The sequence below is a fragment of the Besnoitia besnoiti genome, chromosome X (assembly GCF_002563875.1).
Source record: "Besnoitia besnoiti strain Bb-Ger1 chromosome X, whole genome shotgun sequence".
NCBI classification, from domain to species: Eukaryota; Apicomplexa; class Conoidasida; order Eucoccidiorida; family Sarcocystidae; genus Besnoitia; species Besnoitia besnoiti.
The window spans coordinates 1,486,167-1,501,070 of record NC_042365.1 but is presented as its reverse complement, the minus strand read 5'-3'; the positions used below and the strand labels follow the sequence as shown (position 1 = coordinate 1,501,070).

The window sequence follows — 14,904 nt, the reverse complement described above, 5'->3', positions numbered from 1 at the left end:
TCTGGCGTTATGATATGCCACAGCTGCGGAAGCGAGCATCTCTCACGCCCTTTCTGTGTCTTCTGCGCCGCCGAGGCCTACTGCGGCAGTTCTAGCCGCGTTGCCCCTTCTGCACACTACGCACCTCTGCAAATTTGGCTTCCTCGCCTGAAGTCAGCGTACAGATCAAGGTGCCTCCGACACTTTCACAGTCTCCAGTCATCACGGGGACAAGCATACTGGTTCCCATGGCACGACCCAGGCTCGTCTTCCATTTCGCATCTCTTTTCGCTGCCATCGAAAAAGCAGGCCCAACTCAAGCTGTAGGTGCTCAGCCTACCAAACAGTATGTATCAGTGTATCGCGCACTCTGATCTGCCGGCCTGAATGCTTTCCAGATACGCCATATATATATATATATATATATATATATATCGCTGGCACAACGCCCTGTACTCAGATAGTCACATAATATGCCCTTTCACATGCTCCGCGGACAATCCTATTCTGCGCTTCCGCTGGAAGATGCGACTGCCGCCGCTTTGCGTATCCCCGACGGAATCAGGCGCGCATGAGTGCATTCTTGCTGCTTCAAATTGCCCCTGAAGATGCTGGGCGCGGCGCTTGCCGCATTGCCTCGTCGTTTGAACTGACATTTGCCACGGCGCTGGCCATGCTGTTTTCTAGCGACGGCGCTAACCACAGTGATGCACGCGTGGTCACTGGAAACTTCTTTTTCACCCCCTCAGTGGAGGCTGTGATAGTGTAAGGATCGCCGAAAAGTCTTCTAACGAGAGCTCTTCTGGTTGCCGTGGAAGAATTCCTGCAAGTTTACCGACTGCATGGCCAGCAAGCATCGGCACGCATGCATAGGGACTTCAGAGCAGAAAAGTCGCATTCAACTACCGCGGTCCCCTCACTGCGCAATCACTTTTTCGGCTCCGTCAAAACACTTCGATCCTCTGTTTCCCGTGGAAATATCTCTCCAACCAGGAAATCAAACGCGTTGGAGGCTGTCAAGCTCCTCACGGGGCGCTTGTTTCGCGCAGCGAGTGTGTCAGTCTCGCGTTGCTCGACGCACTCTGCTTACGGGCGGATTCCATAGCCCCCCAATCTGGGGCTGTCGGCGAGTGTCTGTCGAGAACTCGGCTGTGCTTGGCTCCTTTAGGACGTGGACTTTTGCTTGCTACTTCTTGACTAACTTCGGGCTTCCACCAGCGGCTTCCTTCGCCTTCTTGCAGAGCCACGATGCCGGCGGAACTCAAGCGAGAAGCTGGGGTACGTTTCGCAGAGCTTGTTTGTTGTGCCTCGCCCGACTGCGTGAAGCCACGCCACTCAAAAAGCTCACGCTGCCTCGAGAACGCCGTCTCGTATGTTTTCGCCATGCATATGTATGCCGAGTGTGTCTGCTCACTTGCGATGCACCCGGCGAACCGCGCCTTGTCTCGGTGACCTCTGACTGCGGAAGATCTGCCGTCGCGGCGGCACAGCGTGGGACTGCCTGCTCGTAGGAGGCAACGACAACTTGCATTTTTAGAGAAAGCGACGCTGTGTGTTGAGACTGAGCCTCAAGGCGGCACAAGCTATGGGACCCGCAAGAGCTAGAACGTATGCGCGGTTCTCGGCGATGCGTTCTTCGTAGACAGAGCTCGCACTGCGTGATCAGACCAGCTTCTTTGCCCAACGAATTCATACACAGCCCTCTCCTCACCTCCCGAGATCCGCATTTCACACGCACCCACGAATATCGTCTAAAGATGGATATGGCTGCTCAGTCACGCACCCAGCAGGTGGGGGGGGGGGGGGGGTGTGAATCTCTCGTCCCACTTGCGCTCGAATTTGGGTGCAAGGTGGCGTTGCCTCTGCGTTTGCTGTGCGTTCGAAGGAGGAGAAGAGGGAGGCGGCGGCGGAGACTGGCGCAGCTGCTGCGACGCCGGAGCCGACAACGGCGAAGGAGGCTGAGCAAAGACCAGAGGAGACTCCGCAAGACGACGAGGACGACGAGGGCGAGGAGACAGGGCCTGCCGCAGGCGAGCAGAAGAAGAAAAAGAAGAAGAAGAAGAAAAAGTCCGGCTCCTCTGGCGGAGGTGACAAGGGCGTCGTGCAGCCTGGCGCTGCGGCCGTGGCTGCAGCCAAGAGGCAATCTGAGGAAAACTCAAAAATCTTGCGTCGCGTGAAAGAATGGACATCCTTCTCTGATAAGCAAACGTGGCCCCCCACGAAGCCCATGCACCAAATCTTCACGGATGGACTCTACCCTGAAGGTAAAGCTAGCACCAGTTTTACATTCCTCTCTTAAGGAGCGGAGAAAACGTCTGGCGCAGAGGTGCACCCCTATGGTGCGCCCCTGTGGTGCGCCCGGATGCTGCCTGCTCACCCATACTTGAATCCAGAGATGCACGTAGACCCGTTGACGCTCGTCTCGTGGAACCCCCCGCGAGTTGAATACAAGGTGCCAGTGGAGGCCTGCCCACGGGCAAGGTGAGGCGGCGTGCACACCTCGCGACTCCAGGGCGTTGCCGCACCCATCCCTCGCAAGCGACGGGCCGCTGGCTCTCGCTCCCGCTTGCAGTGTGTCAAGCGGCAACTGGGAGAAATCATGTTTGGCTGTCAAAAGGAGTGAAAGGGCTTAGAGGCGTTTGAAGCCACGCGGTGTCTGTACGCGTGACCGCCCTCGTTGCAGAGCGGTGTGCGTTGGCAAGTCACAGAGCCGAGCGGCGCTTCGTCGAGCGCGGAGTATGGCGTGTTTTGCGTCTGTCTCAGGAGAACTCCGCGAAACAAAGCGTAAAACCGCTGCAGAGGATAGAGAGGCTGTTCGCTTGGAGGCCGTGGACATCCAGGCGATGCGACAGGCCTCCGAGTGCCATCGCCAGGTAGGAGCCTTGCCGTTTCTTTACCGTGATGTTCCACAACTTATTCTACTTCAACAAACGATTTTCTCATCTCACAGAGCAAGCGGTGACCTCCCAGCGACTCGTGTGCGTCCGTCCTTCTGCGGAGGACCCACGGATACTCCGAGGAGGCATCTTTGCGTGCCTCGTCTGGCCGCAGCCGAGCCCACAGACGCGCCGCCCGTCTCCTTCTTCGTTTCGCTGTGGCAGCCACAGTACGCATGAGAGTTCAGCTGCCTACCTTGTGGAGAGCGGCGAGTGCACACCTCGCCTTTCATTCGATTTCTCCGTTTGGCTGCGGCCTCAGGTGCGCCGGTACATTCAAGGAATCGCCCGCCCAGGCGTGAAGCTGATTGACTTGTGCCAGACACTCGAAGCGAAAACGAAGGAACTCGTCGACGCGTACAAGCTCGACCGCGGCTGGGGCTTCCCTACGGGCTGCTCTTTGAACCACTGCGCGGCGCACTACACCCCGAATCCGGGCGACAACCGCGTCCTCGAGCAAGGTGCGCGGAGTGCGAAGAAAAACGGTTGCGGCCTCGAATTCGCTTTGCCGACTTAGTATCCTCGCGTGTTGTCTCAATGGCCCGAGCGTTGTGCGCGAGCTTGCGGCGTTGAGCGCAATTCACCGGTTAGGCGCGTGCACACGCTGGAGCCGAGAGATGCATTTCGGGTTGGACTGGTGCGGGGCGTGAGTGTACGCACACCGGGCACAGGTTGGCGTTTCCTTCTTCGCATCTGCAGGTGATATCTGCAAGCTGGATTTCGGGGTTCAAGTCGGCGGGCGCATCATCGACTGCGCCTTCACCATCGCCTTCGACGAGAAATTCGACACCCTCATTCAAGCGACTCAGGTGCGTCCTTCTTCCACCTTTGTGTTCCCGACTGGCTATCCGCTCTGCTGCCTCCCCTGCGTCTTCTCGATGGCGTCTACGTCTCTTTCCATCTGGCGTTCGTCCGCATCTCTCACATCGCGGGCGCGTTCCCTGCATGTGTGTCGCTCGCGCCCGACTTCGAGCGTATAGGCTGGCGACCAGCATCCAACATCGATGGGTGCTTTCAGTTTTGTAGTTACATCCGCTCTCCTGTCGCAAAAGACCCTCTGTCTCTGATCCTGTCTGGACCCTGAGGCTTTCCAGGGCCGCGGCCGATCTGGCGGCGCGGCATTTGCAAAAGAATCCACATATATATCTATATATAAACGTATGTATTTGTGCGTCTGCATATATGAATAATATTCTACGGTTTACGCGCGTACGCACCTGTGGGCTCGCTGGTGTACGGACATCACGCACGTTGGCATCTACTCTTCTTCGCTTTGTCGCTGAATGCTTTTTCCCCCAGCGCCGTGTGTTCTTAGCCCGTTGCTGCCACGGCTTCCGCTCGCCGCCGGCCTGTGGAGTGTGTCTATCGATCCAGAGAAGACGAGATTCTACGCGTACTGATTCGCCTGCGTGTATCGGCGTAGTTAAGTAGTTTCTGCGGCATATGGGGGGCGCACATGCGATCGTGTGTGAGCGTTCTCTCGCCTTTTCGTTCTCAGGACGGCACGAACGTCGGCATTTCGCATGCGGGCGCAGACGCGCGTCTGTCGGAGATTGGCGGCTACATCCAAGAAGCGATTGAAAGTTACGAAATGGAAATCGACGGAAAGATGGTTCCCATCAAACCTATTCGCAACCTCACGGGTCACTCCATCGACCTGTACAGAATTCATGCTGGTGCGCAGCACGACCCAGACGCCGACAGCCGGCGCAGCCCGCCCTGCCGGCACCATCTGGCAATCCACATGTATTCGTTTATATACCTACCTATCTACATTACTGCGAGTTGGACTACTGTTTTAGATCTTGAAGGTCTTTGTTTACCGGATTCAAGTTCTCATGTGCTTTTCATGACCGTCACGTTAAGTGCATTAGCAGAGCATAGTTAAGATGATAACTATTGTGGATATAGAACCAACTGAACACCATGTATTAATATAACAAAGATAATCAGGGTAATCTGGTATCCTTCTTGGCATAACGTTGAAACCTATATCTATCTTTCTTTATCCGTCGATGTGATATTTATCTACCTCTATCTGTCTATATATGTATACTCACCACCAGGTCTGTCGGTATGTGTGTATTTTGTGAAGGCCCTGACATCTCTGTATAACACATATTCGTGTCCATACATGCATGCGCATCCTTTCATACGAGATATTTGTACCTACCACTACATGCATGTCCTTCCATATATATATATATATATATTTGAGTACATGTCTTTGAACGGCTATGATGCAGCTCTTCGCGAGCCAGATGCGCTGTTTTCGCAGGCAAGGCCGTTCCAATCGTGAAGGCCGCTTCAGGGCAAATGAGCAACGCGCCGACGAACTTCATGGAGGAAGGCGAAGTATATGCGATTGAGACTTTCGCATCTACGGGTCGCGGGCATGTCACTGAAGAGGGCGAGTGCTCACACTACATGAAAGACGCCAATGCGCACTTTGCCGCTCTTCGACTTAAGAGCGCGAAAGATCTGCTCAAAGTCATCGAAGAAGTAAGTGCGACAGACAGCAAACTCCACCGCTACCCTCTAGGCCGCTATTCGCAGGCAGATGCCATCCTTAGTCTGATGAGACGTGCCTCACAGCATCTGCTCTCTTGCGCGCCTGTTGAGTCGGCGCCTCTCGCCCCCAGATCTTGCTGCTCGTCGCGCATGTACACATATCTATACATACTTGTTTATACATGTATGTATTCTATTTGTGCATGTGCGTACATTTATCTGCGCGGCTGGGCGGCATGCGTGTCTTCAGAATTTCGGGACTCTGGCTTTCTGCCGGCGGTGGCTAGAAGATTTGGGGTGCCCACATCACTTGTTGGCGCTCAAGCAGCTTGTTGAGAAGCAGATTATCGTTCCCTATCCGCCACTCAGCGACGTGAAGGGGTCCTTCACGTCTCAGATGGAGCACACCATTTTCATTGGCCGCCAGTCCGTCGAGGTTGTCTCACGAGGCGACGATTTCTAAGCCATCTTGCGAGAAAAGAGACGCCGCGAGACGAGCAGTGGTCGCAGCGGCCGCGGGTGTATGCACATCGCCTTGGTCGGTTCGGTTTAGATGGGTTGAGGCGGCGCCGTTTGCGCCTCTCAGCTTCGATGCAGACGTATGGAAAAGGTTTTTTGACTCGCCAAGCTAGCCATTTTCAAGGCGAACCCCGCAGAGCAACACGGAAGCTAAACTAAACGCGTTCCTACGCAGGAAGAGCCCCTCGCGCCTGCTAGGGCCTTCGCTCTCCGCGAGCTTTTCACAGCGGAGCCGTGTCTGTAAGCAGCGGCGCCGCGAGACGGCAAGGACAGAGATTAGCCGGAAGCATCCTATCTACCTTTCTGCTTCTGTAGCTCCACTTTTTGACTGCCACAGTCTCTTAACGCACTCGCACGAGACCGTTTTCACCTGATAACGAAAAAGCTTCACTAGCCTGTCTCTGCCAGTTAAAAAATGAATTCAAAAAATTAGCTATATTGTAGTCTGTTTCTCGTAAGCCTCTGCATCAGCTTCGGCCTCGCCAGACGGCAACCTAGACCTATGTTTTCCTCCTTGATACATGTATATATATATATATATATATATATATATATATATGTACATACTGTATTTGCGCACAAGACTGCATATCGAGCTCTACACACTCATGCGCAGTTCTTCGCTGCATGATTCGCGCATGCGAGATGGCAGAAGATGAAGGCCGTGTCTCTTGCTCAGCGAATTACGCTGGATTCTAACGCAAGCTCTCGATTTCGGCCGCTTTAGAAGCTCCAGCATCACATGCGGCCTTCAGCGGGTTCCAGAGACGCGCGCTTTCGCACGGCAATTTGAAGCGAGTCTCCGCGCGTCAACGGCGTCACACCTGCACTCGCGGGAGTTACACTTCTCTTTCTAAAGTTCTCACAGCGATCCACATTGCGCGTGCGAACTTTCGTTGGCTTCCTGGCACTGCGTGTGCACGCGGAGCGCCCGCGATGTTCATCGGCTCTCGCAGCTCTCCCTGCGGCGATGAACGAAGATACGAAAATGAACCTCCGGTTCGCGGAGGATCCACGGAATGTGAGGTTGAGCAAGCGTGCAGCGCCGTGCCCAACCTTCATGCCCAGGTGTCCAATGGGGTAAGAGAGCCTCCTAAACTACACGCGCCTACCCCTGTCCTCCACGTATACACGTAACAGGTTTAAATACATTAACATATAAATAAATGGATTTACATATGTAGATGTAGATCGTACGCATACATGCCTGTGGCGAGTCACAAGCGTACCTGCTTCGCAGATTGCTCCTTCTGCGTCCACGGGCTTGGCTCACAAGGCACCTCGCCCCTAAACTGAGCGAAACGACTTTCAGACACCCTCACATCTCTTGAAATGTGCATGCGCACGCACGTAGCGTGTAAGACACGGTGGGCGCTCGCACGCGTTCAACTCACAAGAGAAAGCAGGTACAGCGCGGATCGCGAGTAACAAGCCCTCCTCAACCCGCGGCAAGTGGAAGACGCCTCACTCCCCTCGAGGCGACGGGCGCTTTGCGCTGGCAACGTGTCTTTTTACTCTTCACGGCGCGGTAGCCCACGCTACGCACCCGACGCACCGTGCATCTTAAATGTATTTCTCGCTCTTATTGAAGAACAGGCGAAGGAAGGACATGAGACCCGCAACTTTGCGCCGGGTGCTAGGGAGGAAAAAACTCGGTGAAAATCAAAACAGCCATGTTATCGTTGGAGGTATCCTTGTACTCTTCACGCAAAGTATCTGTAGTTCTTTAGTTACTTACATGCGTACAAGCTCTATAATGCTAAGCAAATCTAAAGCTATGTTATGCAAGATCTTTACAGAACCATTCACAAACCATCTGCGCCTCGATGAGGCCTCGACTCATCCCTTCCCTTCCGCTCTTCTTTCGGGCTTTTCTCCCCTCGCGCGCGAACGGAAAGAGACAAAGAAAAACCTCTTTTCGCTTCTTTGCGCGTGCTCACGAAACAAGAGGTACCCTGGCGGAAGGAGAGGCACTGGGTCTCCGTGTCATTCGCTGATCTCTCGAATCGAAGAGGAGATATAAGAAGCGCGACGAGAGACAGACAGAGAGAGACAGGTCGCTCGAACTTTGCTGCGGCCGGCGGGCTGTTCCCTCCCGAGACAAGACGTGAAGGGGTGAAGACAAGAGTTCAAATCTGGCTTTCTCGCAGTCGTCAATGCGAAAAAAACAGAGAGAAAGACAAGAAGTTTAGATCGCTCTTCTCGGATTCCTCTCAGTTCTCGTCTTCTCCGTCGTCTTTGTTGCGCCGGTCTCGGCTCTTCAACACTTCTTCCAGCGGACGTGTATGAAAGGGGAGCCAGTCTTGATGGCAGGCCGCCTTGATGTACCAAATCAGATCCACGCGATCCTGACAATTAATAAGTCAAATTGAGAACAGGGGACAGGCGTAAAGAACAGAAGACGACGGCAGACCGCCACAGTACAGGAAAATACATACTATATATGAAACGTATTTTTATACACATACCTCAGATCTTCACGCATAGTTATACATTTATATATATATATATATATATATATATATATATATATATATATATATATATATCGTGCAGTTCGGACCGCCAGTGTAGGCGCAGACAGCAGAGTGGAATTGGCTTCGAATCTCACCATGCCAACGAATAAATATGCACATCGGGGCAAAAAACACTCCCACGTACAGGGCGCGTACCGCGCATGCGCATAACTACCTACCGCACACATTTCTACAAATCTGTATAGATATGCATGAATATGTGTGCATATTTGGACAAATACGAGCATGTGCGCGAGGTGAAGAAGCACGAAGGAGGTAGGGGACGGCGCAAGAAGGCGTGGTTACGCAGTGTTAAAGACACTTCAACAGCCGTTCAAGAACACAAAGACGCGAGAGCGAAAGAAAAAAGACAGTCTACTCACCTGCCATTCGCTGAGACCCCTGAAGTTCATGCTGATCGTGTGCTGGGCGAAGGCCCGAGGATTCTTGAGATACCGCATCAGCGTTATATCTGAAAAATAATTCGCGACCACGGCAACGTAGCGGCGGATGACACGCCGCGGAAAGCAGAAAACAGGGAACAGGCACCCGCGGCGGCGCAAAGCACAGGCAGTCAAACCCCGCAGAGGTGAGGGCTTAAGGGTGGCAGCGAGGAGAGGAGACAGACGGGGCACACGAGGGAGGAGAGCGACAGCAAAGGAATCGCAGAGCCAGCGCGGCTGCTTTCCTTCGTGAAAAAGCGATTCGCTCTCGCACGCTTCCTGACCTGTCCAAACGATGCCGCTCTCCTTCATCGTCGCAGACGACGTGACGAACGAAGTGCGCGGGCCTGCGCCTGCCGTCCTGCCATACAGGCCGTAGAGCGAGGGTCCCAGCTGAAAAGGAAGAAAAAATATGTTCGCGGCCATAAAAAGCATACCCGCCACACCCCCCGCCGCGCTGATTCACATACACACTCTGAAACGAAACGAGTTTTTCTCTGCATATGCATGCAAAAAAGAGAGATATGAATACAGCAGACACCCGTAGCGGGGCGACTTCCACGTGCGGGCACCTCGACCCATAGGAGGAAGAAAAAAAGGCAGGAACAGAGGAGTTCACAGGTTTGCGACAGACTTTCTAATATCCACCTGCTCAGCGCACGGTAACTGCTGCGTATATATATATATATATATATATATATATATATATATATATATATATATATATATATATATATGGGCAGATGTAGACAGATAGATAGATAGATCGATAGGTACATATTGGTAGATAGGTTCATTCTGTTAGTCCAACTCAAAGGATCTGTTCGCCCAAACGAGCTGAAGAAATCCTGTCGCAGGAGGTTTTAGACGTACCAGAGTGCAACCGGAGGCCTGTATGTGGTACTGGTTGATACAGTGACACTGCGCACAGTACTTTTTGAACAGGAGGCGGCCTCGCTCGACGTCTCCCTCGGGAAGAACAAAGTCGTCTGGGACGTCGTCGTCTCCAAAAGCGCGTCTTCGCGGCGCAGGCGGCGGAGCCGCTGAGGCAGAGGAGGCCTGCGGCAAAGAGGCAGCTCCGAAGGACTCCGGCGCGGAGAAGGAGGAGGCGCGCGCCGATTCGCCTTTGTCAGGCGGCATGGTAACGAGAGAGAGGAAGCTGGCACACCGAGCGCGAGGCTCGGAGCGAAGCCGACGTCTAGCTTTCGCGCAATCGCAGGGATCAAAACGCGTTCACATGTCTAAAGTCTAGGGGTGAAGCGGCGGGACGCCGCGAAGACCGCACGGGAGACGACAATGCGAGAGTCGTGGCTGGGCGCGGCGAAAGGAAACGAATGAGACAGGCTGGACACAGCAAAGACAAAGGCTAGAACAGAGAAAGGAGAACAGATCAAGTCGAGGGCTGACAGAGAAAGACAACCCCAGATCTTCAGCCCTCTGTTTCCGGTGTACAGACACCGGCAAACAGATCACGCTGCGCGTTCTGTGGCGGCGGCGCCAAATTTGTAGTACGAAGAAAGTCTGGAGCTTCCGGGAGACCAGCGGAAAGCCATGCGAGTCCAGCCGCTCGAGCCGCGGAGTCCATTTTGGCTTCGAGAGGACTCCTGCCCGGGGGGAAGAAGCTACTGGGGCAGCGCCTCGCAAACTGACCTTGAACCGACGACGCCCCGGCGTGAGCGCGGTGAGACAAACGCTCTAAAGTCCTGTTCGCGTGAAGGCGCACATGCACCACAACCCCCCGCACGGAGAGATCTGCCTGTTACGCGTAGAGGGCGGCGCGGCCTTTAGAGAAGATAGCGGTTCCGCATCGAGGACGAAGGTGTGTTGGGAGAGACTCGAGAACAGCTTGCCTAGTCGTCGTGCGACCTTTCCTTTTGGCACTCTCGGCGCATGCATTCGCGTATTTTTGTTGGCTGGCTGGAGAAAGTGGCAGAGGCTGACAATACTGACGGTTTAGGGTTTTCGAGACACGATTGCCCTCTCCAACTTTGCTTCTTTGGGGAAACGGAAAAGACCAACGAAGGTTTTTCCAGCAGGGGATGAATCAGAGCGCGGCAGAGGTGAAGCCGGCAGGACATGCTTTTCCGTTCCTTTCGGCGCTTCGAGGCTGCATCCCTACTGTCCGTTGGCCTGAACGCAACTTTTTTTCCGTGTTTTTCTTCCGCCACGAACCTTCTGCGCATTTTGGCGCTCAGAGTTTGCCTCTTCTGTCGCTGAGTAAGGGCTCTCTCTTGAGACACACAGAATTCTCGCCACGCAAAAAGGTGTGTCGGCGGTGTGGGGGCCTGGGAAGAGGAGATTTCTCTGGTGAGCCAGGCAACAACTCAGTGCAAGTTGTTTTCTTTTCTTCCACCTTGAGCTTCAGGTTTCTCGCAGTCTCAGCAGATCGTTGCCTCGGATTGAGCTGTGGAGAGGGAGGCCGAGCTGGAGGCTGAGGCGGATGTGCACTGGAGCCGCGTCTTACGCGCCCCGGCCCCCCGTCGTTCCTCTTCTTCTCTCGTGGCTGCTGCTTCTTCTTTTTGTTCTTCACATTTGTCCTATCTTTCATACGTCTCATTCTCTGCCCAGTATTCTCCTTTCGTCTGCGTTTTCTGCCCTCGTCTGGGCGTGTTCCTCTTCCTCATCGCGATGGCGCCCGTCTCTCCGCCTGAGTCCGCTTCTTCGCGGGCGTCCTCTCCCGCTCGCTCTCCCCTGGAAGAGCCTGCTCCCGTCTCTTTCTCTCCCTTGGAGTCTCCTCAGCCTTCAGATCAGGCCGCTGCCTCGCGCGCTGACCACGTTCCCCCGGCGGACCCCCGCGCGGCTTCTTCCTCTGCCGCTTCGCCGTCGTCTGCGTCGCCGATGTCTGGCGGGAGGGGGGAGGGCGTGGACTCCTCTCCAGGCTGCAGCACGTCGCTGAGTTCGTCAGACATACCTTCGTCCCCCGAGGACGATTTCGGCGATAACGGGGCGGGCAGCGACCCGCGCCTGATTGCTGCGGAGACCGCGCAGGTGATGACGCTCGCAGCTTCCTCTGGCTCGGCTTCAGCCGGCTTGTCGCCCCTCGCCTCCTCCTTCGCGGCGACCGTTGAGCGCAGACGCGAGGCTCGGGGGGGCGGGGGGGAAGACACTGAGGAGCGTGGAGACCGTGGAGGAGAGCGCCCCGATTTGAGGCTGAAGGCGGCGATGCGGCGGCAAGACGCGGCGGAGAAAGCGGGACAAGTTCCTCTCTGCACTCACAGCGGCTGCCAGGTGAAGCACCGATCCACGAGCTTCGCGGAAGCGGGCGAGGCACTTTTTGCGAGCGCAGCAGCTGGCTTGGACAGTCTGTTGTCCTCCTCAGCCTCGCTGCGCCCTTCGACCTCGCCGCCGCTGCAGCCCTCCGCCCTCGCGCCCTCCCTGCCGCGCGCAGACGGGTGCGACAACGCGGAGAGTTCGCTGCGCCAGCGAGGCGTCACCGTCGCCGGTGGCGCGCGCAGGCCGTCGTCTGGCGGGGCCCCGGTGATGCCGGACCGCGCAGAGCAGGGGAGAGAGAGGCGCGAGGCGGGAGGGTTCTTTTCGCAGTTCGAGGCGAAGGGCGCGCACGGTGAATCCTCAGTCGCGTCCGCGTCGCATGGACTAAACTGCGGCGGGAGTGAGGGCGCGGACTACATCTCCGTGCGGCCGTTTCACGCTGGCGACGCGGAGGCAGTCAAGCAGCTCTGCTACAAGCACTTTCGCTCGCTGACGGTGCCTTCGGTGTTCTTCTGGGTCTGCCACCACAGCATCGATCTTCTCGCCCTTTTCGTCATCGCCCTCTGCTTCATGCCGCTCTCGCGCGTCCTCCTCGCGGGCGTCCTCTTCTTCTTCTACCTGCTGCTCCGCGGCGTCTGGGAGTTCGAGATGTATATCCGTCGCGACTGTCCCGACCTCAGCAACATCGCAGAGAGCTACATGAAAAACAAAGCGAGCGGATTCTGGGTCGCCGAGCGCACAGAAGAAGACTCGAGAAACCCCAGCCACTCCAAGGTACGAACCAGCCAAACGGAAGAAAGAAACGCGTCGAGTCTGCAGCTGGAAAGGAGAAGCGCAGGAGACGGGGCTCACTACTACTAGCCTGAGGGGAAGCAACGCGGGTGACCTGTATCCGCTGGCGGTCAACGCAGCACGCTCAGGGTAATTTTTGGGCTCTTGTCTTTGGGAGTCCATATCGTAGAAGGGGGGCGGGGGGGGTGGGGGGGGGAGGGTGGCGGGTGGCGGGGGGACTGGAGCGGGCAAGTCGTCGAGCGAGCTGTCAAGGATCGCGTCTTCGGCGGGGATGGGATTACGTTTCACACCGCATAATATGCTAGAAAGTACCATTCATGTACGAACGCGTTTTAGCAGTGTGAGCGACTGGGGACTGTGCGCAGTTCGTAGGCAGGGACCTCTTCTCTGCGCTTCTTGCAGTTGCCCTGTTGCAAGAAGGGGGGGCTGCGTGCGAAGCGACGACCTCGAGGTGAAGCGAGTGCCGTGGTTTCCTTCCATGTTTGTTCTTTTGTTGCGCTGCCTGCAGACCCGCATCGTCGGATGCATCGGCCTCGCGCCGCTGCAGAATGACAACAAAACAGCCCAGCTGGTGAGGTTCCCTTCTCCTCACTTTTAGCGGCTCCCGCATTGGCGTCGTTCGTTTGCCTTCGTCGCCTTTCCCCTCTGTGTCTCGTCTGTGCACGGGTTTTTCAACATTTCTTCCCTTTCGTTTTTTGCACTCGATTTCGTTATCTGGCAGAATGCCTTCGCTCTCGCGGCTCGTCGCTGCGTGACCCGCTAGGGACATCTGGCCGCCGTTTTTTTCAGTTTTATTGTGATGTCTGCAGAGTAAACAGCGCCTCTCGTCTCTGTTTCTCGCTCAGCCTAGAGATATGCGATTGATTTTTATCTCTTTGCTATCGCTGGCTGCCCTGTCGGTGTCGGTCGTGTGGAGACCTGCTTCTGTCGCCTCTCCCCCATGCATTTTGCGGGTTCTTTTTGCTTTTTTCTTGGGCAGGTCCGACTTGTAGTCGACCGGTCGCTGCGCCGCCAGCACATCGGCTCGCTGCTTCTCAACACGTTCATCAACTACGCGTTGCAGCAGCACTACTCCATTGTACGGCTCTACACAAATAACCTCAACAACGACTCCATCCGATTCGCGAAAACCAAGGGCTTCGAGCTCCAACAAGTCGTCCGCAGAGGACTCATGCGAGGTACCGATGCACCTTCATATGTAAATATATATTATGCATATGAGCATATAATATCTATATTAATATGTGGTATATATACGAATGTATAGTATTTATATAAATATGTAATATTTGTATGAATATAATATGTATATGAGTATACAATATATATGCGAACATACAATATCTATATGAATATATAATATTCATATGAACGTATAATATTTATATGCATATATAATGTATATACGAATATATAGTGTTTATATTGATATAATGTATATATATATATATATATGAATATGATATATACATATGAGTTTATTATTACCAATATATATATAGATAGGGCGGAAAAGCAGATACGGAGAGAGCCACAGGCAACGACTTTCTACAGTGTATGTATATATATATACATATATATATATATATATATATATATATGTAGCGAGGCTGCGGGGACAAAGGTGTAGACGTCCATGGATGCCGCGTAAAAAGCTTCGTATGAGGAGCAGTGCGCCTGGCCATTTTGCCAGGCCTGGGAGCTGGAGAGGAGACTGAAGCTGATTTGTTTGTTCGTTGGTGTGTCTTTTGCTGCAGGCGATTTGCTCAAGTGGCAGAAGAAGCTAGAAGCGCCGGGTTTGACTCAGCGGAAGTCACGAGCCTTTAATCTCCCCTCATCTGTCCTCGATTGATCGTTCCACTCTGGAGGCTTTTTCGCCCTCTGTGTTTTCTTGTTTGCTGCGTTTTCTCTTTTTTCTCACTTTCGAGCTCGCATTCCAACCTCGTTTTCTCTTCTCTCTGGATTCGTCTGCACGTCTGTGGCGGGATGCGTGCGCGG

At 54.4% G+C, this 14,904-nt stretch overlaps 3 protein-coding genes across 3 annotated transcripts; 2 read left to right on the top strand and 1 right to left on the bottom strand.

Annotated features, from left to right (window-relative positions):
* Positions 1–550: 550 nt before the first annotated feature.
* On the top strand, positions 551–5,889 carry BESB_017650 (putative methionine aminopeptidase 2; the record flags this gene model as incomplete). Its single annotated transcript, XM_029360480.1, has 9 exons — positions 551–744; positions 1,221–1,257; positions 1,868–2,243; positions 2,743–2,852; positions 3,178–3,376; positions 3,615–3,724; positions 4,414–4,591; positions 5,194–5,417; positions 5,677–5,889. The coding sequence occupies 9 exons, from the start codon at positions 551–553 to the stop codon at positions 5,887–5,889; spliced, it is 1,641 nt and encodes a 546-aa protein (XP_029216456.1).
* A 2,269-nt stretch (positions 5,890–8,158) lies between these two features.
* On the bottom strand, positions 8,159–10,044 carry BESB_017640 (putative cytochrome c; the record flags this gene model as incomplete). Its single annotated transcript, XM_029360479.1, has 4 exons — positions 8,159–8,293; positions 8,845–8,933; positions 9,189–9,297; positions 9,778–10,044. 4 exons carry the CDS (start codon positions 10,042–10,044, stop codon positions 8,159–8,161), a joined length of 600 nt encoding a protein of 199 aa, XP_029216455.1.
* A 1,488-nt stretch (positions 10,045–11,532) lies between these two features.
* BESB_017630 (acetyltransferase, GNAT family protein) lies at positions 11,533–14,758 on the top strand (the record flags this gene model as incomplete). Its single annotated transcript, XM_029360478.1, has 4 exons — positions 11,533–12,888; positions 13,415–13,477; positions 13,886–14,084; positions 14,664–14,758. The coding sequence occupies 4 exons, from the start codon at positions 11,533–11,535 to the stop codon at positions 14,756–14,758; spliced, it is 1,713 nt and encodes a 570-aa protein (XP_029216454.1).
* Positions 14,759–14,904: the final 146 nt, after the last annotated feature.